At 54.9% G+C, this 23,678-nt stretch overlaps 3 protein-coding genes across 5 annotated transcripts in view; all 3 read right to left on the reverse strand.

Annotated features, from left to right (window-relative positions):
- DECR2 (2,4-dienoyl-CoA reductase 2, peroxisomal) overlaps positions 1 to 3,847 on the reverse strand; it is a 6,294-nt gene extending 2,447 nt beyond the window's left edge. For both annotated transcript variants that reach the window (XM_017808769.1, XM_017808770.1), the window contains exons 1-7: positions 3,732 to 3,847; positions 3,584 to 3,652; positions 3,198 to 3,249; positions 1,901 to 2,036; positions 1,456 to 1,580; positions 842 to 935; positions 459 to 563 (exon numbers count right to left, since the gene is read on the reverse strand). In XM_017808769.1, the coding sequence (XP_017664258.1) occupies positions 459 to 563; positions 842 to 935; positions 1,456 to 1,580; positions 1,901 to 2,036; positions 3,198 to 3,249; positions 3,584 to 3,652; positions 3,732 to 3,829 (679 nt within the window). In that variant the 5' untranslated portion in view covers positions 3,830 to 3,847. The remainder of the gene's footprint in view (positions 1 to 458; positions 564 to 841; positions 936 to 1,455; positions 1,581 to 1,900; positions 2,037 to 3,197; positions 3,250 to 3,583; positions 3,653 to 3,731) is intronic.
- Positions 1 to 7,544, reverse strand: part of NME4 (NME/NM23 nucleoside diphosphate kinase 4) — an 8,332-nt gene extending 788 nt beyond the window's left edge. The window contains exons 1-6 of the mRNA XM_017808674.1: positions 7,457 to 7,544; positions 5,839 to 5,969; positions 5,635 to 5,736; positions 5,464 to 5,564; positions 5,259 to 5,395; positions 2,363 to 2,366 (exon numbers count right to left, since the gene is read on the reverse strand). Coding sequence (XP_017664163.1) covers positions 5,275 to 5,395; positions 5,464 to 5,564; positions 5,635 to 5,736; positions 5,839 to 5,969; positions 7,457 to 7,544 — 543 coding nt within the window. The 3' untranslated portion in view covers positions 2,363 to 2,366; positions 5,259 to 5,274. The remainder of the gene's footprint in view (positions 1 to 2,362; positions 2,367 to 5,258; positions 5,396 to 5,463; positions 5,565 to 5,634; positions 5,737 to 5,838; positions 5,970 to 7,456) is intronic.
- A 2,145-nt stretch (positions 7,545 to 9,689) lies between these two features.
- Positions 9,690 to 23,678, reverse strand: part of XPO6 (exportin 6) — a 54,545-nt gene continuing 40,556 nt past the window's right edge. For both annotated transcript variants that reach the window (XM_017808713.1, XM_017808712.1), the window contains exons 13-24: positions 23,367 to 23,526; positions 22,013 to 22,105; positions 20,503 to 20,647; positions 19,687 to 19,833; positions 18,061 to 18,250; positions 17,278 to 17,433; positions 15,926 to 16,040; positions 15,268 to 15,439; positions 14,721 to 14,882; positions 13,192 to 13,290; positions 11,700 to 11,930; positions 9,690 to 10,399 (exon numbers count right to left, since the gene is read on the reverse strand). In XM_017808713.1, the coding sequence (XP_017664202.1) occupies positions 10,298 to 10,399; positions 11,700 to 11,930; positions 13,192 to 13,290; positions 14,721 to 14,882; positions 15,268 to 15,439; positions 15,926 to 16,040; positions 17,278 to 17,433; positions 18,061 to 18,250; positions 19,687 to 19,833; positions 20,503 to 20,647; positions 22,013 to 22,105; positions 23,367 to 23,526 (1,772 nt within the window). In that variant the 3' untranslated portion in view covers positions 9,690 to 10,297. The remainder of the gene's footprint in view (positions 10,400 to 11,699; positions 11,931 to 13,191; positions 13,291 to 14,720; positions 14,883 to 15,267; positions 15,440 to 15,925; positions 16,041 to 17,277; positions 17,434 to 18,060; positions 18,251 to 19,686; positions 19,834 to 20,502; positions 20,648 to 22,012; positions 22,106 to 23,366; positions 23,527 to 23,678) is intronic.

A 23,678-nucleotide genomic window follows, 5' to 3' on the forward strand; every position in this document is an offset into this window, starting at 1 on the left:
GGAAGGGGCTCTCAGGTCTCCCTGGAGCCTTCTCTTCTCCAGGTGAACCCCCCCAGCTCTCCCAGCCTGGCTCCAGAGCAGAGGGGCTCCAGCCCTTGGAGCATTTTCATGGCCTTCTCTGGACTCAATCCAACAGTTCCATGTTTTTCTCAGCCTCCAGGGCTGCACCAGCACTCCCCTGACGGACTACAAGAGCCAAACCGTCAGGCAAGGCTGAGTTTTGGGGGAGCACGTTCCATCATGGCATCAGAGAGCACAAAAAGATGCCACTCAAGGGAAAAAACAGTGCCCTGGGAGGTACCAGGGTTGTGGAAAGGGCTGTTCCCCCACAGGGACGTGCCAGCCCACAGGACAGCCTTGCCCAGCAGCTACACCCCACGAGCCGTGTGGCACTGGGGGTCCCCCTGGTCCCCTCCCAGGGGGATGCCAGGCAGGGATGGGAGCCCAGGTTGCCTCACCCAGTCGCCGGAAGCCCTCGGTGCCCGTGATGGGTCCTGGGGCCAAGCTGTTCACACGGATGTTGTTGGGTCCCCACTCCACAGCCAGGTGACGGGTCATGGCATCTGGGGAGGGATTACAACAGGAATGAGACATGGGGAGCGGAGCCATTCCAGTAACTCTTTTATTGGGGGGTGGGGGGCAGGCAAAAAGAAGACTCTGGCTGAGAACAAAGGACCCTGGGAGAGAGGGAAGAGCCTCATCCCAAACCCAGGCATGCAGTAACCACACCCATTCATGCTTGCGCCTCCCCAGGACATCTTCCCTTCCCAACATTTGGGAAGAACTGTCTTTTTTACTGGCCCCACACAACTCAGAGCCCCAGCAGGGAGCACTGAAGTACCTATAGCAGCCTTGGCAGCTCCAGCATGCACCTGGAGGGCCTGCCCTCGGTAGCTCAGCGTCGCTGTGATGTTAACGATGACCCCGCCGTGGTCCTGGGGAAGGAAAGGAGATGTGGAGTTAGGAAATGGCACAAAGGGTCACACAGGGAGGACAGCAGAGCTGGGCTAGGAGGGACAGTCACCCATGGGCACTGCCAAACCATCACTGGGGCAGCTCTGTCCACCCAACCTCAGAGCTGGGGCAGTCAGAGGAGCCCTGCCAGGAAGGTGGGACATGAAGGGAACAAGGAAAGGCCAAGAAAAAGCAAAAGAACTGGAGAAGGAGCAGCTTCTTCAAGTGGCAGAGTATGGAAAGGTGCTGCAACAGCCCAAAGCCCCAGGGCAAGGACAAGCAGGATTCCCAGGTCAGGGCTGGGATCCCTGGAAGGGAATGGAATGGATCTGCACAGGGTGGGTGGCAGAGGCCCAGCAGCACAGCCCTGAGTACACGGTTGCTGCGCTCCCTTGTGCCCTCCACACTTCCCCGAATTACTTAGGAGCACAGTATGGTTTGACACCACCCCCTACCTACCAGAGCCTCTCCTCCGAGTCCTCTGGCTCTGGTGCCACTTACCCGGAAATATTTCTCAAAGAGGACTTTGGAGGTGTTGAAGGTGCCGATGGTGTCGATGTCTATCACTGTCTTGAAGGCGTTGAAGGACAGGGCACTGGCTGGGCACAGGAAATTTCCTGCAGCACCTGAACAACAGGAACAGTCAGAACAAGGCCAGGAGAGATCCCACAGGTTCAGGGCAATTCTCTGACAGGCAGGGTGAGGGATACAGTCTGGGTAGACTGGCAAGCACGTGGAGACAGCCCTGATATGGGGATACACTGGTGGCTCCAGGTGCCCAGCAGCACAGCCAGCCCGAGGGCAGAGGCAGGGATGGTCCAATCCAGGCAAACAGGGATGGCCATGCACCATGAACCTCCGTGCTCCCAGGGATGCCCATGCAGGAACATGCCCTTCCCAGCAGTAAGCCTGTCCCAAATCCTCCCCCTGCCCACTGCATCCTCACCGTTAATGAGGATGTCGATCCTCTTGAACTCCTTCAGTGCCTCATCCACCGCTGCCACGATGGTCTGGGGCTGCCTCACATCTATGGACAGAGGCAGGCACTGCTGCCCTGTGGCTGCCACCAGCTTTTTTGAGGCCTGCAAGAATAAAAAGAGACTTCAGAAGCTTTCTGGGACTTTCTTCTTCAGCAGAGGTTGGACCTAGACCTTGTATCAGGTGAGCACGAAGTCAGGGAGGAGCCACATCCCTGTGAGCACACAGCAAACAGCGTGGACAGGGGAGAGACCTGTCTGAACATGGCCAGCTCCTGCCTGGCAGCAGCCTGGGAGCCCTGGGGTAGACAGGGAGAACTCCTGCACATCATGTCCCAACCAAACTGGATGCTGGCCTGGCCCTGAGGCTACAACTTGCTAAGCCCAGTTATCTTTGTGGCCTGCCATGGACACAGCACATCCCAGGAAACATCTCTGCAGGGCAAGTACAAAGGTTGGACCCCAACGAGGCATTTCTGGCACGAGTACAGACATCATTAACCTTTAGGTCCAAAAAGTTAGTGGGCAAAAGGGCAAAGGCAGAGCAGGCAGGTGTCAGCTGTGAAAGGGGCCAGCTCTGCAGCTCAGGGTCTGCCACAAGCCACCCCTGAGACTCATTAAGAAAGTGATTTTCCCTAGCAAATTAAGCACAACACCCAGTGACACTCCACCTCCCTGCTTGGACCCCTTGGGCCCCTTCTGTGAGAGGCTTTGAGCCCCAACAACACTCTGGTGCACTGAGCACCAGGAGCCCCAGCCTGTGACCCCAGAGGACTAAAACCTGCTGAGCTTTGCAGCTTTTTCTAGCATATAAGGGAACATGAAATTACAGCACACCTGCACCTTCCCCTCTGCCCCAAAACACAGGATAACGGAGCTTTTGGGGCTCAGTGTACCCACCTCAACCAACACAACCCTTGCACAAGGGAATCTGGAACTACTCCAAGCTGAGGTTTAAGTCTGCCCTTGGGTTCTGCCACGTTTCTGCTGACAAACCTCTACCCCAACTTGTTTCTCTCTCTCTCCCCCAGAAAAAGCCAACGTGATGTGTGGAAGAGCCCCCCCAGAGCAGGTTCCAGGTTAACTGAGCTGTGCCAGGAGGTGCAGCCCCCCTAAACCCGCAGGCACCCTGCCCAGCACCACCAGCTGCTGGTGCTGGCGTGCTCAGAGCTGGGAGACAGGGCAGCACTGGCAAGTCCTCTCTCCTGCTGCACTATTCCCAGGGCTCCCAGTTGCAGCCAGGGAGGGCAGGATTCCCAGACTCACCTCTGACACCCGCTCCAGGTTCCGGCTGGCAATGACGGTCCGGCAGCCGTGCCTGCAGGGAACGGGCTGGTCAGAGGGGCCGGGCAGCGCCGGCTCCTCACCGGCACCTCGGCAGCGTGGGCAGGCCCTGGAGGAGCCGCTGCGGCCCCGAGCCCGCAGAGAGAACCAGAGCTCTGCCCCGGGCTGGGACAGGGCCGGTCCTGCTCCCACAGCCGCAGCCCCGGAGCCAGTCCCGCTCCTGCCCAAAGCTCTGCTCGGGGCTCTGCTGCCCTCGGCTTCACATCCCGGGGCTTCCAGGGCCCGTCACCGCAGCTGGGGAAGAGAAGGGAAAGGGGAAGGGGAGAGGGGAAGGAGAGAAAGAAGGAGGGAGGGAGGGGTGTCCGGACCTCATGAAGATCTCGGCGATGCGGAAGCCGATGCCGGAGCCGCCGCCGGTGATGAAGGCGACCTGGCCCCTGCGGGAACAGAGGGACGGTGAGAGCCGGGCCCCGGGGGATGCAGAGCGGTGGGACCCCCCCGGCCCCCGGGACTCACGCGAGCAGGTCGGGGCTGAGCAGGTGCCGGTACTCCCGCAGACACTCGTCCCCCTCCTCGTCCGGAGGGGCCTGCGCGGCCACTGCGGCCTCGGCCATGGTGGGGGCGGTGACACCGCGCACTGCGCCTGCGCGGCGGCCGCCGCGTCGCCTTGGCAACGGCGTGAGGCAGGGGTGTGCACAGCGCCCCCCAGCGGCCACGGTGGGAGCTGCAGCACCGCGGGCAGAGCGGAGCTCCCGGCGATTCCCAGCGGTGTCCCAGTGCTCCCAGTGGTGTCCCAGTGCTCCCGGCGGTGTCCCAGTGCTCCCAGCGGTGTCCCAGTGCTCCCGGCGGTGTCCCAGTGCTTCCCAGCGGTGTCCCAGTGCTCCCGGCGGTGTCCCAGTGCTCCCAGCGATTCCCAGTGGTGTCCCAGTGCATCCCAGCGGTGTCCCAGTGCATCCCAGCGGTGTTCCAGTGCTCCCAGCGGTGTCCCAGTGCATCCCAGCGGTGTCCCAGTGCTCCCAGTGGTGTCCCAGTGCATCCCAGCGGTGTCCCAGTGCTCCCGGGAATTCCCAGCGGTGTCCCGGTGCTCCCGGCGATTCCCAGCGGTGTCCCAGTGCTCCCAGCGGTGTCCCAGTGCTCCCAGTGATTCCCAGTGCATCCCAGTGGTGTCCCGGTGGTGTCCCAGTGCTCCCAGCGATTCCCAGTGCATCCCAGTGGTGTCCCAGTGGTGTCTCAGTGCTCCCAGTGATTCCCAGTGGTGTCCCAGTGCTCCCAGTGATTCCCAGTGGAGTCCCAGTGGTGTCCCAGTGTTCCTGGTGATTCCCAGTACACCCCAGTGGTGTCCCAGTGTTGTCCCAGTGCTGTCCCAGTGCTCCCAGTGGTGTCTCAGTACATCCTAGTGGTGTTCCAGTGCTCCCAGTTGCTTCCCAGTACATCTCAGTGGTGTCCCAGTGTTTCCCAGTGGTGTCTCAGTACATCCCAGTGGTGTCCCAGTGGTGTCCTAGTACATCACAGTGGTATCCCAGTGTTTCCCAGTGCCACCCAGTGGTGTCCCGGTGTCCCTTGACAGCCCAGTCCCCGCCCCCGTGTGTCCCCCCCCCAGTCTCTTCCAGCGACCTACAGAGGCTACTGCAGACCACCAGTGCCGCCCAGAGCCTCCCAGTAACCCCCCAGTGCCCAACGGGAACAGCCCAGTGCCTCCCAGAGTTTTTCTGTAACACCCCAGTGCCCTCTGGTGTTACCTCAGTGTATCCCAAAGCTTCTCAGAATCGCCCCAGTCTCCCAGTGACATCCCAGTGGCTCCCAGAACTTCCCAGTACCAACCCTGCGCCCTCTGAGGACACCGTGGTGCCTCACAGAGTTTCTCAGTATCACCCCACTCCTCCTGGGGACATCCCCGTGCCTCTACAGGGATATCCCAGCACTTCCCAGAGCTTCCCAGTACCACCTCAGTACCCCTCAGAGCCCCCCAGCACTTGCTGATGGCATCTGAGGGATGAGACCGGAGCCAGGGCTGGAGGCACAGGGTTTATTGGGGGTGTCCACGCACGGGGGTCCATCCCTAGGGCCCGTAGGTGTGGTCCCTGTCTCTGCTCTCCCAGTCCACCAGCTCGTCCCGCTGGAACCAGAAGCCGATCTCCCTCTGGGCCGTCTCCACGGAGTCACTGGCATGGACGACGTTCCTGTGAGGGGACAGGGATGGGGACAGTGCCACGGCCATGGGGTCCCACCACCATCCCCCCCTCCCTACCTGCTGATGTGCACACTGAGATCCCCCCGGATGGTCCCCACGGAGTCGGTGTCCCCAACCATGGCCCGCGTGGACCTGACCACGTTGTAGCCCTCCCACACCTGCGGGACAGGGACAGCTGAGCCCTCCGTGCCCCCCGGGACCCCCGAGCCCCCCGGCCTGGCCCCTCACCATGGCCACCACCGGCCCCGAGGTCATGTAGGTGACGAGTGCAGGGTAGAAGGGTTTGTGCCGCAGCTCCTGGTAGTGCCTGTCCACGAGCCCCTGGTCCACCTGACGGGAACGGGGAATGACAGTGGGGACAACCCCCCCGGCACCCCCCTCCCGGCACTCCCCGGCCGGCCGTGGAGCGGCATTCCCTGCAGGAACGGGTACCTGGAGCAGCTTCATGGCCACCAGTCTGAAGCCGCGGCGCTCGAAGCGCTGGATGATGTTCCCCACGAGCCGCCGCTGCACCGCGTCCGGCTTGGCCAGGACCAGCGTCTTCTCCCGCAGCTCCGGGGGGGCTGCGCGGACCGAGGGGCAGCGTTACCTCCGCGGGACACGGGGCCGGCACAGGCTGTGCACAGCAGGACCCCAAAACGCCCCCGCGGCATCATGGGTTGTGCTGGGTCCCAGCGGCTGCCGATGGGAACCCATCCCCATCCGTGTTCCCATCCGTGTCCCCATCCGTGTCCTCATCCGTGTCCCCATCCCTGTCCCCATCCCTGTCCCCATCCCCGTCCCCATCCCATCGCGGGTGTGGCCTCTGGCCGAGCTGTGCCTCTCAGGCCGGCGGGGTCCCAGCAGGGACCCAAGGGACGTGCCACAAAGCCCTGATGGGTGTTGGGGATGTGTCCCCAGCCAGGAAACACCCTTTGGCCCAGTGTTGTCTCTGGTTTTGGCTGATGGCTCCGCACTGCCGTGTCTCGGGCCCGGGGCTGCGGGTGCCACCCTGCCTCCTGCTCGGCCCCGGGTCCCTCCCCATGCCCGGAGGGTCCCTGGTCACGGCGTCCATTGGTGGAGAGCAAAACCGAGCACCGTGGGATGGAGGGGTCTGGCATCGCTCTCACCCACAGCACTGCGGGGCAGCGGGGTCTGACTGCACCGCGGGCCCTGCCACAGCTACGCTGCAGGAGGGGACAGAAGTGCCCCAAGGGACAGTGCATCCTGTCCGCTGAAGGGACAGAGGGGACAGGAAGGAGAGGAAGGGAGAGGGAGAGAGGACGCCAAGCCGGGGCATTTCACCATCAGCCCCAGCCTTCGGGTTCCCATCCTGGGCTGCAGGGCTGGGTAGCCCCGGTGCTGGCGGGGGCAGAGTGAGACAAACCACCCCGAAAATTCACCCCCTTTTCTGGGCATTGCTGGACATCCTGCTTTGCCGGGTCCTGCCCCGTCCCCTCAGGACAGCCCCGGGGTCATCGAACCTCTCGGGACCTTCAGGGAGCAGCGAGCTCTGGCCTCTGCCCCGCACTGGCACACAGGGATGGGGTAGGAGACCCTGGCACCGACTCACACCACAGAGGAGTGCAGGACCCCGTGGGCTGGGACCCGGCCAGGATGGAGGGATCGGGAGCACCGGGAAGGGATGGGCCACCGGGGGTAGGAGGGGACAGGAGCCCCGAGGGGCAGGACAGACTGGGAACAGGAGGGGGACAGGACAGGGTCCCCAGGGGCAGGGCAGAGATCCGGAGTGGGTCCCCAGGGGCAGGACTGGGACAGGGCAGGGATGGGGACTGGGTCCCCCGAGGTAGGACAGGGACAGAAACCGGATCCCTAGGGCAGGATGAGGATGGGGACAGAGTCCTCCAGAACAGGACAGGGACCAAGTCTCCAGGGCACGACAGGGACGGGGACTGGATCCCCAGGGCAGGATAGGGATGGGGACAGGGTCCCCAGGGACAGGGCAGGATCTGCAAGGGAGGATGGGGTCCTCTGGAAAAGAACAGGGACTGGGTCCCAAGGGATGGGACCGTGTTCCCAGGGGCAGGACAGGGACGGGGCCGTGTCTCACCGGAGCCGTAGCAGCGGGGCCGGGGGGGCCTCAGGCCCGGCTGCCCCCGCGGGAGGCTCCGGGCCAGGCAGCGGCCCAGGGAGACCATGGCGGGCCCAGCGGTCGGACCTGCCGCGGCGGGGCCCGGCCGGCCCGCGGGGGCTTTAAGGGCCCGGCCGAGCCCAGGGACGGGTCAGGCTTCCGTCCCTCCCCTTAAAGCAGCCGCCGGGGCCGGGCGGCCTCCGCGCCTGCACGGGAAATCCCGAACAGGGGCATCCCGGCATGGAGCATCCCGGTACGGAGCATCCTCTCGGTCCAGAGCACCCCGGTCCGGGGAATCTCTCCGATCCGGAGCATCCCGCTTTGGAATCTCAAGCCTGGTGGGAGCAGAGCCTAAATCCATGCCGGGAGGACCTAGACCCTGCCAAGACCCAGACCTGCCGCCCCCGGTGTCCAGGCAAGGAGAGTCCTGGTCAGCCCACGCCAGCCTGAGCTGGGGCACAAGGAATCCCCCAGCCCAGTGGGAGAGGCACAGTGTGGAGCACCCAGGCCAGTGTGCCCCCTCTCTGGGACACAGGGCTGCCCTGGGCATGGAGTGGGTGCTGGGAAAGGGGTGTTAAGGCCATGGGGACAGAGGCACTGCCCAGATGGGAGCCCCTCTGTTCAGTTCTCCAAGCCCCATCTCAGCCCCCATACTGGGAAATCACTTTGTATTGAGCTTCCCCTGCATCCCAAACTCCAGAGACACCTCACGGGAGAGCAGCTTGACAAGGTCATGGAAGTTTGCTTCAAGCCTGCTTCCTAGAGCTGAAGGAAGTGGGGGGCCAGAGCCCCAGTCAGAGTCTGGGAGGGGACATGTGGAGATAGTGGCACTGAGTCCCTCCAAGTACTCGGGGACAGGCGCGGCTGGCAGGGAGCTCAGGGAAGGCTGGGAGCAGATCATCACCACCCACACCTCAGTCCTCACTTGCACGGGCTGTACCAGGTGAGGCACATCCTGGGCAAGCTGGACTCTGCTTCACCTGCCCATGGCGGGGTAGGGAGCCCAAACATCCAACTGGTCCCAGTTCAGAGCCTGGATGGAGGGCTCTGCACAGGTCATCCAAACAGCATCCGTTATCTCCCAAGGGCAAACACGCACAGGGAAAGGTGTTTTCCACAAAACTAACTAGAGGAACCATGGGATAAATGGTGCTACACTCCAACTCACCCTCTGGACCTCACAGCTTTTCAGAGGCAGTCATCTCACATCCACATCTCCAAATGTGATCCACTTCTTCCAGCTGCACTCCCTTCCCACCACGCAGCCCCAGCTGCAGCTGCTCATTAACCACAGGGAATTAAGACTGATTTCACAGACTCATGGAATGGTTTGAGTTGGAAGGGACCTTAAAGCTCATCTCGTTCCACCCCCTGCCATGGGCAGGGACACCTTCCACTAGCCCAGGTTGTTCCAATCCCTGTCCAACCTGGTCTTGGACACTTCCAGGGGTGGAGCAGCCACAGCTTCTCTGGGCAACCTGTGCCAGGGCCTCCCCACCCTCACAGGAAAGAATTTCTCCCCAACATCCCATCTAACCCTGCCCTCCTTTAAGCTTCAGGCCATTCCCTCTTGTCCTTGTCACTCCAGGCCTTTGTGAAAAGTCCCTCTCCAATTTCATCTATTAAATTTAAAAATGAAGACCGACTGAATACTGCTGAATACCTGACTAGAGACTGCAGGGAAAAGAAATCCTTCCCAGCTGCACGATCAGGGATCCACAAGCTCCACAAAATCTGGTCCTGCCTGTCTGGGCACTGGATTGCTCAGATGCCACTACAGGATCACTGAGTGGCCAGTTGCTGGCCTTCAGCTATGAGTTCCCAGCTATGATCACTGGGAATGTGGGGAGATTTCTTCCTGCAGGCACTTCAGGATCGATGCAGACAACAGTCTGCTGGAGGGAACGAATGGATCAGCCCAAAGTGTGACAGAAAACACCAGGGAACACAGGCACTGTGTGAACGGGGGCTTGGAATGAGATTGTTTTTAAGGTCCCTTCTAACTCAGACCATTCTGAAATTCTGTGATGAAGGAGAGAGGAGGAAGAAGCTACCATTAATCTGCACCTCCCAGGAGCTGCTGGACTTGCTGGGAGACTGGACAGGATGCTGCTCCTTACTACTGATCCTGGGAAAGGCTGTGGATCACTGCCTGATCACAAAGCATTAACAGAATGGCCTAGAGGGAAACTAACCAGTCCCAAGTATTTAAAACAACAAAGTAAGCACTTTATTCCCATTAAGCATGTCGTTTTAGTATCACAATGGAATGATGAGAAAATGTTTAGAAAAACCAAAAAAAGTCTCTAATCCCCGAAAACATCAGGGAGGTTTTCAAGGCAATTTAAAAACAAAGGGAGTGACAGAAGTGCCAAACCAGTCCCAACATCAGGAGACTCCTCTGAAAGCTGGGCAGGGCAGGGAGGTGGAATGACACGAAGGTATGAATGTCTGAAGTTAGTCTTTGGCGCTTCTGCCTCGTGTTTGATACCGACATGATCTCTCAAGACAACTCCACAGAAATCTCCGGACGCAACAAAGTGCTACGTTACAGCAGGAGGAAAGCCCGGGGAGAGGGTTTTCCAACAGTTGGGATGCCCCACGAGTGGGCGTTAAGACACATCCTGCTGACTCCAGCTGAGGGCCTTTGGGCTGGGAAAGGAGAACTAAAAGGAAGCGTGGTGTGTGAATCCAGGGCGTGGCCATGGGCAGGACCCCATGTCCTGCAGCACTGACAAATCCCGGGAGGAGAGGGGGTGGTGGCAAACCGAAACATGGATCCGTTCCCTACAGTGGTGGAAGAGGAGTCCAGTGCAGCAACTATAACTTCACAGTTCCAGGGGGCAAACTGTCATTGCAGAGTCTGTAGTAGCGCAGGTCGTTCACCAGCCTGTGCACGTTCTGTGTGAAGGAGGGCAGGTCCTGGAAGAGAACAAACAGCACCTGGTACAGCAGAGTAACATGACAGTGAGAACAGAAGGAGACTGGGAGGGCCAAACACCCAGGGGTGTGTTCACACATGAGAACTGATCCATTCCTCTGCAGCCTGAGCCCAGGGAATTCCGCTTTCTGCAGCCCATGGACAGGGAGCAGAGATGGCTCCAGAGCTGCTCCATGCAGAGCTGACTGCAGGATCCAGGCCTTGTTCCCAGCACTGGCTTATGAGCATGCACTCAGGCTCAACAGGTATGGTCAGAACCCCAGACTGGTTTGGGTTGGAAGGACCTTAAAGCTCATCCAGTTCCACCCCCTGCCATGGGCAGGGACACCTTCCACCAGCCCAGGTTGCTCCAAGCCCTGTCCAACCTGGCCTTGGACACTTCCAGGGCTGGGGCAGCCACAGCTTCTCTGGCCAACCTGTGCCAGAGCCTCCCCACCCTCACAGGGAGGAATTTCTTCCCAATATCCCATCTAACCCTGCCCTCTGGCAGTGAGAAGCCACTGTCCCTTGTCCTGTCCCCTCCAGGCCCTTGTCCCAAGTCCCTCTCCAGCTCTCCTGGAGCCCCTTTAGGCCCTGGAAGGAGCTCTCAGGTCTCTCTGGAGCCTTCTCTTCTCCAGGCTGAACACTCCCAGCTCTTCCAGCAGTAATTCCTTGCTGCCCTTGTGCCAAGGTTCCTGGGGGCCACATACTCCCTACCAAGGGCTGATTTTCCTGAAGTGCAATTGCCTTCTAGAGGCCAGTAATTCTCCCAAGGCTCCTTTCCTACCCTCACCCTTGGTCTTAAATCCCCATTATCTCCCTCAGAAGAGGAATCACTCGATGGACAAGCCTCAGCAGATGGAAGCCACGACCCGCTGGTTTGCCATGATATTCCCAAGGGAGGTTAAAGACCCCCCATTTGATTCCCACACACAAGGGGTTTCAAGGATTGTGAGCCATTGCAGCTATTCTGCTGCTGTCCTAACTGTAACCCATCTGGCCAGCAGCTGGAGCAAGATTTTGGCAAGGATCCGAGTGTCCCACTCTGGAAAATGTCAGTCTACCCCTATTAAAACTTCTTCCAGGAAACATATTCCCTAACTCCTACAGCATCCAGCAGACTGAGAGATGACACGGCAGTTCTGCTACCTACAGTGAGAAATCCTTGGCTGGGGATTGCTGAGCGTGGGAATGTTTGGAACAAAAGGTACTGCCTGGAAAAACTCCGCCTGGAGACGCTCCACCAGCGCGTTTTGGGGGGAAAACTGTGCATCCTGGGAATATCAGCGTTCCCCTTCTTACCCTGTCCATTTTGAAATTCCTTCCCAGCACGTTCTTCTGGTTGGAGTCCACCCCATCACAGCTGGCCAGGAACTCGGGCAGGAAGGCGGAGTAGAAGCCGTCGAAGTCCACCGAGGCCATGTTGTAGGTGGCGATGCCGATCTCCTCCTGCAGCAGGTCGTGGGACTTGTGCACCAGCACCTGGAGCAGCACGTTCACAAACTGGAACAGCATCGTCGTCCGGAAGATCTTCTGCACAGGGAGAGAGGCACATGGTCAGGAGACTTCACTGCTCCCACGGGGGGGACCAGGGCAGCCAGAAGGACAAATCCGGCAAGGACGGACCAGGCGTGACCGCACCCATGGGCTCTGCAAACTCCTGTGAGCACTGAGGTTATTTTCCAAGCCAAGCCAGATCAAAAATGGCTAAAATAAGGCAAAGTAATATCAGATTTAAAGTTAAAAATTAATTTGGCCACACTTACCTCATGCTTTGGGACTTGAAAGTCCCTTCCAGGGCCTAAAGGGGCTTCAAGAGAGCTGGAGAGGGACTTGGGACAAGGGCCTGGAGGGGACAGGACAAGGGACAGGAGAGACAGGAATGGCTTCCCACTGACACGGGGCAGAGTTAGATGGGATATTAGGAAGAAATCGTTCCCTGTGAGGGTGGGGAGGCCCTGGCACAGGCTGCCCAGAGAAGCTGTGGCTGCCCCATCCCTGGGAGTGTCCAAGGCCAGGTTGGACGGGGCTTGGAGCAAACTGAGCTAGTGGAAGGTGTCCCTGCCCATGGTAGGGAGCAGAACTGGATAAGCTTTAAGGTTTCTTCCAACCCAAACCACTTTGGGATTTTCTGCTCTGACCCAAGTTTTAAGTATTGCTAAAGCCACCAGCATCAAGTCCCATTCCACCTCCAGCCAGCTGTATTCCTCCCCAGAGCCAGGGAATGTGGCCAGCTGCCTGGAATTCTGCTCCAGGCACCTGTGAACATGAAGGGCTGTCCTTCAGCTGTGACCACAGATGGACACTGAAAGCTCTGCTTTCACAGGCTAACCAGATTCCCTGGATTCCTCCTGTAATCCCTCATGACAGCAGCTAACAGCTTAGAGGGGCTGGAGGCTGGTCCTGCCTGGCAGTGATGGAGACACCCACCTGTGCCTGTGAGTACTGGATACCCTGTCCCAGATGGGATAGTTGGAGGGACTTGTCCACTATCCCACTGATGATCCCAATTCCTACTTTCCCAGACTGTCACTGCCTGTTCTCTGCTTCCTCTCACTGTCACAGGAGGACACACATCAAGGCTTTACTTTGACAAGAGCTGGGATCCCTCCCGTGCCCCCTGCACAAGATCAGGGAGGTGGTACCACCACTCCCACCATCCAGACCATGGCAAGCACCCAAAGGCCGTGGCATAAAAGCCATCAAATCCTGACCTGCAGTTTCTGAGTGGTTTAAAACAAGCCCCAGAACAACACCCACCTATTTCCATGCACAGAAGTCAGGCAGGACCCACCTTATGGTACAGCTTCTGCTTCGTGTTCAGCGTCTCCAAGTAGAAGAGGTTTTGCTTGAACAGGTGAATGTCAGGCTGCAGGAAGGACTGGCCAAAGGCCTGGGAACAAAGCAGAGTTGAAGGAAAGGGATTGGTATTACAGCAAACATCAGACATGCCATGCAGAACAACATCATTTTCACCCTGACACCAGAACAAACCCCTGGGAGCCTCAGTGCAGCAAAATAACAACACAGGCAGTTGTTCAAGTCAACTGTGCCACTGCCAGATCAATGGGAATTTTAGTGGGAACATGGTCACATCCCTGCAGAGCAGCTGCTAAGCTGGGTCCATGGGGAACAGGCAGGCCAAGCTGGCACTGAGAGGGACAGGGATGCTGAGCCCAGCTCCCTCAGCAGGCAGGCTGCTCCTGAAGCATGGGGCTGTTTCTCAGGGATGCTACCAAAAGTGAATAAACCAGGACACATGCACAAGTTTGTGCATGTCATATGACCCAGTCATATGACCAAGGTGACTGGCAGATGTCACTGCCCTGCACTAGAAAGAATTTAGAGGTGGGACCTGGGAGGCTGAATTGGGCATGACTGAAGCAGTAAAGAACCCAGGAACAAAATTTGCTGGACCCTGAACTAACCTGGCAGGGCTGCACAGTGTGAAATAAAACATCTTTTACACCCTAAACACCTCCAAAACACTGTACAGGTGATGTAAGCAGACGAAGTCAGCTCTGTACAGAGACAGGCAGCAGAATTTTAATAATTCCTCTTCAAGGTATCACAAAAGAAGAGTTTATTCCCCCAAACCAGGCATTTATTGTCAAATGAATAAAAATGGCCCAAGTCCCCTTTAAGAATGAGCCAGTTCTGCCCTCAGAACTCGTGTGGAAACCAGCACACAAAGTATTAATATCCTTCACACAAACCACTGACTGTGTGGAGAACACTTACAGAAACATTAAATAAGAGTTTCGTATCAAACCAACGAGAGCCAAGTAATAAAACAAGTAGTTCAGTATTGTCAACCAGCCTGAAGTTAATACTGAGACTATTATATAAGTATCTCCCAAAATGAGACATCCAGGTGAGTTTGGAAGAGTTACACAACTACAGGTGAAAAACCCTTCCCACTCTCTGCAACTCCCTGACAGGAGGGTGGAGCCAGGTGGGGGTCGGGCTCTGCTCCCAGGGAACAAGGGGCAGGATGAGAGGAAACAGCCTCAAGTTGTGCCAGGGGAGGTTTAAATTGGGTATTGGGAAAATTTCTTTGGAAAAAGGGCTGTCCAGCCCTGGCACAGCTGCCCAGGGCAGAGGTGGAGTCCCCATCCCTGGAGGGGTTTAAAAGCCATGTGGATGTGGCACTTGGGGACGTGGGTCAGTGGGCCTGGCCTTGGCAGTGCTGGGGGAATGGTTGGACTCGATCTCAGAGGGCTTTTCCATCCTAAAGGATTCTGTGATTCCACGTTTAATGCACTGCCACGAGTCCTGTGTGCTCCATTGCAGGAAGGGTTCTGCTGGGGAGAGGTGAGTTACCTGCATGATGGCACTGAACTGGGCTTCGTTCTCCATCTGCTCCTCTGCCACTCCCCTCTGGACACTGGCCAGCACACTGGATTTGAAGAAGTACCGCCAGTTGTGGTGCAGGACCCGGAAAAGCAGCTCAAACAGCTCTGCTTTCACATCAGGAGATGAGCGCTGGGAGGAGAGGGGAACACAATTCAAAGTAGGCTCCTGTGCTGGAATCCCACTCATCCCCCAGATCCCACTGCCAAAGGACCCACATCCAGGGCTGTGCTTGGCAGCCAAAGGAAGCACCAAATTCAGCAGCTGTAGGATCATGCTGAGTTTTGAGTTTTACCTCTTGCTTTGACCACCTCTATAATTTTAGCCTTTCTTGACAAGTCCTAACAAAATCCTCCACCCACACGGCTTCCAGTTCTCACTGACTTCTCACCCAGTTTTCCTCCACAGGCACTGACATTTACAGCTCTTGGAAAGCCAAAGCTTCATTGCTGCCACTCCTCAGCAATGCCTTCCCCTCCCATTCCCCCTTCCCTCTCCTGTGAGAGGGCAGCCCTACCTCTGCAATGATGGGATACACCTGCTCCATGCACAGCGAGATGACACTGGGCAGGAAAGGCTTGAACACTTGGCCTGGCTCTTGCACCACCACTTGCAGTATCTTCAGGAACTTCTCCACCACCCGGCAGCCGGTGCTGCCCTCGTGGAGGATGCTCTCTGCCAGCTGCTCCCTGGGACAACAAACAGTCATTAGGAGCCTTCCCAGAGATGTGTGCTCACCTGATTTACTGGAAAACACCTAACGCCTCGAAATCTGCTCAATTAATACAGGTCAAGTATATTAAGCCACAGAAGGGAGATAAGTTGTGACTGAGGACTGACCGACTCCACACCCTGAAAAATGCTCAAGTGATGGGGCACCCTCAGATCTCGGGCAGGAGCTAATAGGGAACGTGACAGTCCAGTTCAACATCCCACACTGCCAGAAAGTCCACAGGACAGCTGGAATTGCACAATGGCAATTGATTGATGTGCATATGCTGGGTCACTTACGACTTGGAAATCTTCTCCTCAGATTTAGTCCTGGGACATGACAAAAGTCCGGACACAAAGGTTGGAAACAGCACACTCTTTAGGGACAAGGACTCTGTGTGAGCAGCTTATGAAGATAAATCAACCTGAGGGGTAAGAAAGAAGTGACCAATGTTGGACAATACCTGGTGAACATGTTCAGGAAGGTCTGTATGATCTGCTCAGTGAAAGGCACTCCCATCTGCACCCTCAGGCCTTGGAAAAGGGTAAGGAAGAAGCTCAGCATCTCATCTGTCACATCTAAGATAAGAACAGGAAAGCAAAAAGTGCATGTTAAGGGAACATCTGAGTGCATCAATAAGTCTTTTATGTTTAAGTCTTTTATGTATGCCTTAAGTTTGCTCCTCCTGTTCAGGGAACCTCATTTACTCTTGGGAATTTACCACCAGGGTTGTCTTAGGAACTGACACCCACAGCACTACAGGGCTTAAAAATTGTTCATCCACTTCCAAAACCTGCCAGGGATGACAAGTACAGGCAGCACCAAACACCTCAGAACAAACCCAGCACTGCCAGCAAGGCCCTTAGTGTGCTCTGCCTACACAGACTGCTTGGAGAGAGCTCAGGGGATGCTCTAGGCCCATCTCCAGTTGCTTACTGGTTTTACAGGGTTAACAGGAAACACCAGGAAATCCAAAACATCCACACAGCTTGGGGTGGAGGAGACAGAACCCAGCTTCTTTTTTTGGCAGGAACTGAAAAGGCCGTTCAGCTTCAGAAGTCATCTCTGAGCACGTGGTTATGCAGTGAGCTGATCAGCACCCAGCTGACCCCTCACCAGTCCCAAGAAAGATGGAATAACCATGGCAAGCTGGAGCTGCTCAGCTCCTCATTCATCATACAGCCTTTGACAGCCAATAAACAGACACTGATGAGGCTGCCAGCCTGTTCTGAAGGCAACAGGTCACTGGAGTCACAGCATCAGCTTGGCTGCCTTGGATCCTCTCTGCCCTTCCTTTCCTCCTCCACAGCTGCTTCACTGAGAAAATCCCACCCAACTCCAAAAGTTCTCCTGGAACACCTTGCTCGTCATGAGACAAGCACCCTGACGTGATACAAAATGTAAATTGCTGGCCAGAAGAAGGTTCCCAAGTGACAGTCCTGGTTCCATCACAGGGAAAAAAAATCCCCAAACCCCACATCATTTGACCTAATCTGACAAGATCTATTCCTCTTTGTCTTCAAGCTTCTGGAGAGAACGTAAATGGCAAACACAGCCAGAGTATTTTAAAGCTTATTTTTGTGCTCATGATCATCTCCATCTTCTGGAATTGTGTGACCATCTTTCCTGCTGGCAGAGATCTCCCTTCCCTTTTGTGGTTCGGCCCAGTCCACCCAGCACAGCCTCACAGCACACCCAGGCACAGCAAGTCCACACACTTCACAAAAACACCACCACGACTCTGAGCTGCTGCTCTGGGTGTGATCAGGGGGTCAGAGAGCTACTCACAGCATGAAACCTGGCCTGTGGTTATACCTGACTGATGAATGAAAGCTGGGAAGAGGGCTAGTGAGACCTGCACGGATTCTTGCAGCGACTGATAACAGATCTGGCGGGACTTGGTGGACTCTCCGGAGATACTTTCTACAATATCTTCCAGAACGCTGAGTGTCTGATGGATGATCACTTTGGCTGCAAAACAAGAGAAGTGATACTTCCTGTATCTGCCAAAACTACCCAGAGGTAACAGGTTCACACACCTGACACTGCGTATTTCTAACTAATTTTTAAAGTGACCCTCAATTAAAAAACCCCCAAAAGATATGCCCCAAACCAGTCCCAAAACACAGACAGAAGTTTCTCTGCACCCCATCAGTTCAGAACTCTCCTCCTACATATAAAACCCCTCTACAGCACTTCCCAAGTCCCGAAGAAATTCTTATTTGCCCTCTTCAGTTTTTATAACCACGATCTTCATTAATGCTGTTTCCAGCCACTCTTTCTACTACTACGACCTCCCAGCATTAGGCTGTTCAGTATTCCTAAAGCAATCTCTGCTATTTAAAGTTTTATCCTCAATTTGATTCCACCTTCCCTGGGAAGACAGTCTTTGATGGAAGAGTTTACAAGCAACCCAGGGTGGGAGTGCCCTTCACACAGCAGAAAAACCTCCAAAAATAGGAAGAAAAACACCAGTTGCTCCTTTCCCACCCTCCCCACAGGCTAGAAAGTTTCTCGGCAATAAGTATTGGAAAATGAGCTTATTGAGGAGCTTTTTGTGCTGCTCACACTGCAGCTGCCAGGACACGTGGTACTCACTGTCCTCCAGCTGCACTTTCCTCTGGGGCAGGATGGCCGTGGCCTTGAGCTGCCGGTACTCCCTGGTGAGGGCCGAGACGAGGCTGGCGTGGTTGGTGGAGCGCACGGCCCACTGCTGCTCCCCCTCGGGCAGGTTGGGCCAGGGCAGCAGCAGCACGTTGGACAGGGCTCTGCACACCAACACCTGGGCCTGGGAGGGACCAGAGAGCGGGATCACATGCTGGTTTGGGCTGGGTGGGACATTAAAGCTCATTTAAGATGGGGAAGGGCCTTGATTTGAAGCTGTGTGAGGACACTGAGGGCACTTGGGGTGTTCAGCTGGAGAAGAGGAGACTGAGGGGAGACCTCAGTGCAGTTCCAACTGCCCGGGCAGGGGCAGAGGAGGGGCAGGGACTGAGCTCTGCTCTGGGGGGACCAGGGACAGCACCCAGGGAAGGGCTGGAGCTGTGTCAGGGCAGGGTCAGGTTGGATCTCAGGCAAAGGTTCTTCCCCCAGAGGCTGGTTGGGCACTGACCAGGCTCCCCAGGGCAGTGGGCACAGCCCCAAGGCTGCCAGAGCTCCAGGAGGGTTTGGACAACAGGTAGGACAGGGTGGGACTGCTGGGGTGTCCTGTGCAGGGCCAGGAGTTGGACTCGATGATCCTTATGGGTCCCTTCCAACTCAGGATATTCTGTGATTCTCTGATCTCATCCCACCCCCTGCCATGGGCAGGGACACCTTCCACCAGACCAGGCTGCTCCAAGCCCCATCCAACCCGGCCTTGAACACTTCCAGGGATGGGGCAGCCACAGCTTCTCTGGGCAACATTAAGCAAAGAGTTTTACCGTGTCTGCAATTTAACTTTTGTTAGAGCACAACCCCAGAGTGAAGTGACATTTTACACATCAGCAGCGCTCGCTGTTTGAGGAAAGAGTTCAGAGCAGGTGAGCCCAAGTGAAAACTAACAGCTCTGCAAGGTAAGGAAGAAGCAAAGCTCCAGTATTTAAGGCCTGGAACCAGCTCCCAGCTCTGCCAGACCTTCTCTGATACAGTAAGTCTCTGTTGTTTATAAAAACAAAGATAATTCTACTTGCAATTCTTCTTGTCTGGTTTACACACTGAGCTTCTTCACTTGTACAGTACTTTATGCTTCCTTGCTAGCACACAATACAACCATATCCCAGCCTCCACTGTGGCTTTTTAGTACTATAAGCAGAATATATCTATAGAATTTATATTACAGAAGTAATATAAATACTCTAAGTATATTCCATTTATAGTACTTGGAGTAACTGTAGTACTTTGAGTAACTTGGAGTGAGGCATGTGGAGTGCTAACCTATGTTTCACAGAAAACTCTTCCTGTAGGTCAGAATCAATGTGCCTGTACTGTAAAAATGATGCAGAATCAGGGACTGTGTCAGCAAGTGAGAAAGGAATCAGATCTAAGAGGTGCAATTGCATTTCTTCCTTATGCTGTTGCTTGAAATAGATCATTAATTACAAACAGCATCACTGGATATCCACAATACAGAGAGAATTGCTGCCCCTCCGTACTTTTTGAGGTTATATCTTGTTACAGTAAGAGCTGAGGCACAGCCTCTCAAGGACACCTGGTGTACACTGAGACGTGCCTGAGACAACCCACCTTGTCTGGCAGGCGTTGGGCAGAAGTGTCTGTGATCCTGTTGAACACCTTCTGCACCGCTGGGATGCTGATGAGGAACACCGGGCGCACCGTGGTGGCCAAAGAGACGAGCAGGTGACACGCAGAGAGCAGCAGCTTCTCCTGCACCTGAGAGAGACAGGGTGCTCAGGCTGCCCAGTAACACTCCACCCAGAACCAATGTCACACAGGACCAGGGCTGCCAGGACCAGGAGGGGGAAGCCAGGCGGGGGTCGGGCTCTGCTCCCAGGGAACAAGGGACAGTGTGAGAGGAAACAGCCTCAAGTTGTGCCAGGGGAGCTTTCGGTTGGATACTGGGAAAATTTCATCATGGAAAGGGTGGTCAGGCATTTGAACAGGCTGCCCAGGGCAGTGTTGGAGTTCCCAACCCTGGAGGAATTTAACAGCATATGGATGTGGCACTTGGGGAAATGGTTTAGTGGTGGCCTTGGCAGTGCTGGGGGAACAGCTAGACTCAGTCTTGGAGGGCCTTTCCAACCTAAACAATTCCATGCTTCTATGATTTATTTATCAATTAGAGTGTAAGTCAGTTCCCTTAACACCATGAAACAGAGATTTCCTTGCTTTCAAGCCAAAAAATCATTAGTTTATAAGCCTGTAAATTGCTTATTCTTGATTACCTTGACGCAGTGTTATTCAGAACTGCTCTTGGTCTCACCCTACGAGACATTTGCTGTGTCTCTCTCAGACCCACCCCCAGAGCCCCAGAGTGGTCCAGAGCAGACCTGAGCACTTGTGGGTCACCTGCTGCAGGTGTCAGCCCGGTGGCAGCAGTACCTTGGAGCTGATGAGGGGGGTGATGGCCTCCAGCGCCGTGGACACCAGAGAGATGAACTGCTCCGGGTTCTGCCGGTGAACTTCGCTGTAGAACTGGGCCAGCCAATGTGCGTAGGCCTGCAGGGCTGCCAGGGACTGAGCGTGGCTGGGGAGAGGCACAGCAGCAGTCAGAGACACAGGATGAAGGGGACACAAAGAGCGGGGCACGGTGCTGAGCATGGTGGGCAGCTCTGACAGCAGGCTGGGAACGCACATCGGGTACTCTCACACAAATCTGGAAGCTTTGTCTTGAAAAATTCCTTACTGCTATTTTTTTCTTGGTCTGGAACCTGTACATTCAAGGCATATTTAAAGGTGTGCAGCAACTGGGCTCACCATTGACCCACAGTACTGAGCCAGAGGTGTGAATTGATAAGGTCAAATTATCATCAACTGGTAGGTTGACTATAACCATACTTTATAATGACACTTTTATCACCATATTAAATTCGAGTCAGGATGTTTCAGACAGGTGTCCTCCAAATGTTTGACAAAGTGCCTTTGTTAAGAAAGCATTAAAAAGTGGATCACAGGTTTCTTAGGGGCATCAGGCAGAGAAAAGGATGAAAACCCCTCGTTAACAGCTCATGGAAAACATCTCCCAAATTATTTTAAACGAGAAAAGGAAAGAGACAATTAGAAGAACACCATCTGCATAAAATTCAGTGCTATTAACGTGGGACTAACAGGAGACATTCAGGGAACTGTTATGATGAAATCTAGTGGGTTTTTCAAGGAGCTGCTATAGATGCAATTGCAAAGTAGAATACATGTTCAAACCTTCAATTCTGCCCACAAAACACCAGCTGGCAGGGAACACGTTTGTACTACACAGCCTTGGGAAGGGAAGGTCCCTAAAAGGCTGTCCTAGTGGTGACCTATCACCACCAGCATCAAGATTTCACACAATATCAATGTCTGGATGGCAGGCAGTCATTTGTCCCAGGAATGGCTTGCACAGTTGGAAGACACACGCTTGTCTCAGAAGCCAAGGACTTGAAACCCTCAACTAGGAAAAACATCTTTTACCTGAGCCATAGATCTGACTTTGGTAGCAAAAAATCCATGAACTGGAACTACACACTGACAGTGGATCCAATTTCTTTACAATATCACTATTGTAACACTTATTTAATCAGTAATTACACTGCAAAAGAATGAGGCTTCTACAGTTTGCTTTCAGAGCTAATATAATGGGCATTGTTACCTCTCAGCACAAACGTATTTTTCTTTAAATGACCTGAGTACACCCCTTAGAGGAAGCAGTGGTCCAAAATGCTGGCAGCAGCCTTGACTTTCATCAGTTTAAAGAAGGGGCCCTGCTGGTGAGCTGCCAACAGCTGGAGCAGTGTTTCACAGAACAGCTCCCACCAGGGGTCAGAGCAGCACACCCAGGAGCTCTAATGCTTCTCCTCCCCACAGAGGTCCCCAGTTTGGGTGCCATCCCTTGCAGAGTGTCTCCCATACTCACACATCGATGAGGTCAGGTTTCAGCACAGAGGGGACTGCGGTTTCAATGTTGTACAGTTTAATCTGGGATCCATACAACGTCACTTTTACCAGCCTAGAAGTGAAAACATACTTGGCAGCGTAAAGGGATTGTTGTGATTTGGATATTTACATGCATAAATCAGCTTCAACACCTGATCTGGATGCAGCTCTTCCCCAGTCTGTGTCTATATTTATCTAATATGCAAATAAGATTTAGACCATTTAGTTTAAAATAATTCAGAGCCTATTGCACTGTCTGTGATAAGATGGAACAAGTCTGATGTTCCTGCATGTAAATGAAAAAAATTAATGAAGGCAGCTGTGTAAAGCCCTGAAAATCTGCAACTGTGTGCTAATTAAGTTTCTTGGAGGGGAAGAATAAAATGTCTGCATTTCAGCTTTCACAGGTCTTTTCATTTAAGAAAAGAATCACAGAATTGTTAACGTTGGAAAAGACCTCTAAGAATACCAAGACCAACCCTCAGAAGAGTTTTCAGTGATTTGGTTTTCAGAGATGCAACTCTAAAGCAATCATACTCTACATGTCATTTCTTTGCATCACAAATGCAGATGCTGGAAAACAAACATCTCAATGTTTTTAAGTAACTGATTTTATTTGATCCCTCCTATTAGTTATTTCTTTCATAAAGGACTTGGGAAACTTAGAATCACAGAATGGCCTGAGTGGGAAGGGACCTCAAAGCTCATCTCTTTCCACCCCCTGCCATGGGCAGGGACACCTTCCACCAGCCCAGGTTGCTCCAAGCCCCGTCCAACCTGGCTTTGAACACTTCCAGGGGTGGGGCAGCCACAGCTTCTCTGGGGAACCTGTGCCAGGGCCTCCCCACCCTCACAGTGGGAAGCCATTCCCTCTTGTCCTGTCACTCCAGGCCTTGTCCCAAGTCCCTCTCCATCTTTCTTGTCAGCCCCCTTCAGGCCCTGGAAGGCCACAATCAGGTCACCCCCAAAGCCTTCTCCAAGCTGAACAATCCCAACTCTCTCAGCCTTTCCTCTCAGCAGAGCTGCTCCATCCCTCTAATCAACTTGGTGCCTCCTCTGGACTCACTCCAGCAGCTCATCCTTCTGATTTGGTGCCCCAGATCTGGAGGCAGCTCTGCTGAGGGGTCTCACCTGAGGGGGCAGAGGGGCAGAATCCCCCCCTCCCCAGCTGCCCACGCTGTGGGATCAGCCCAGGTTGGTTTTACAATTAAGGCTCTGGTCACCAAGTTCTTCATATCTCAATCTACCCATAACAAGGGGAGGCAGAAAAAGCCCCTTGTTTTTCACACTGCAGAGCTCCTTGTGCTGAAGGGACCAGAACGCCCTGTACCCACCTCTCCACCACAGTCAGGGCGTCATTGAACCTGGCAGCGAACACGTCCCCGATGAAATACTCAGCCAGGCGCCCCACGGCCTGCAGCAGGGAGCTCAGGTCCCTCAGGGAGCAGTGCAGGCGCCTGCAGTCGTTCTCTGCAGTGATGTTCAGCCTGTGCCCTGAAACGACAGCACAGTTCATCAGCAGAAAGGCCCAAGTGTAAATTATCACTTGTCTAATAACTACTGACTAGGCGCTGAAAATTCACATTTGTGCAGGAAAAAAAACAGCCATGTAACTTTGTGACTAATACTTACAGCTCTTTGGGACA

This window comes from Lepidothrix coronata, unplaced genomic scaffold, assembly GCF_001604755.1.
Source record: "Lepidothrix coronata isolate B3197 unplaced genomic scaffold, Lepidothrix_coronata-1.0 Scaffold24, whole genome shotgun sequence".
NCBI classification, from domain to species: Eukaryota; Metazoa; Chordata; class Aves; order Passeriformes; family Pipridae; genus Lepidothrix; species Lepidothrix coronata.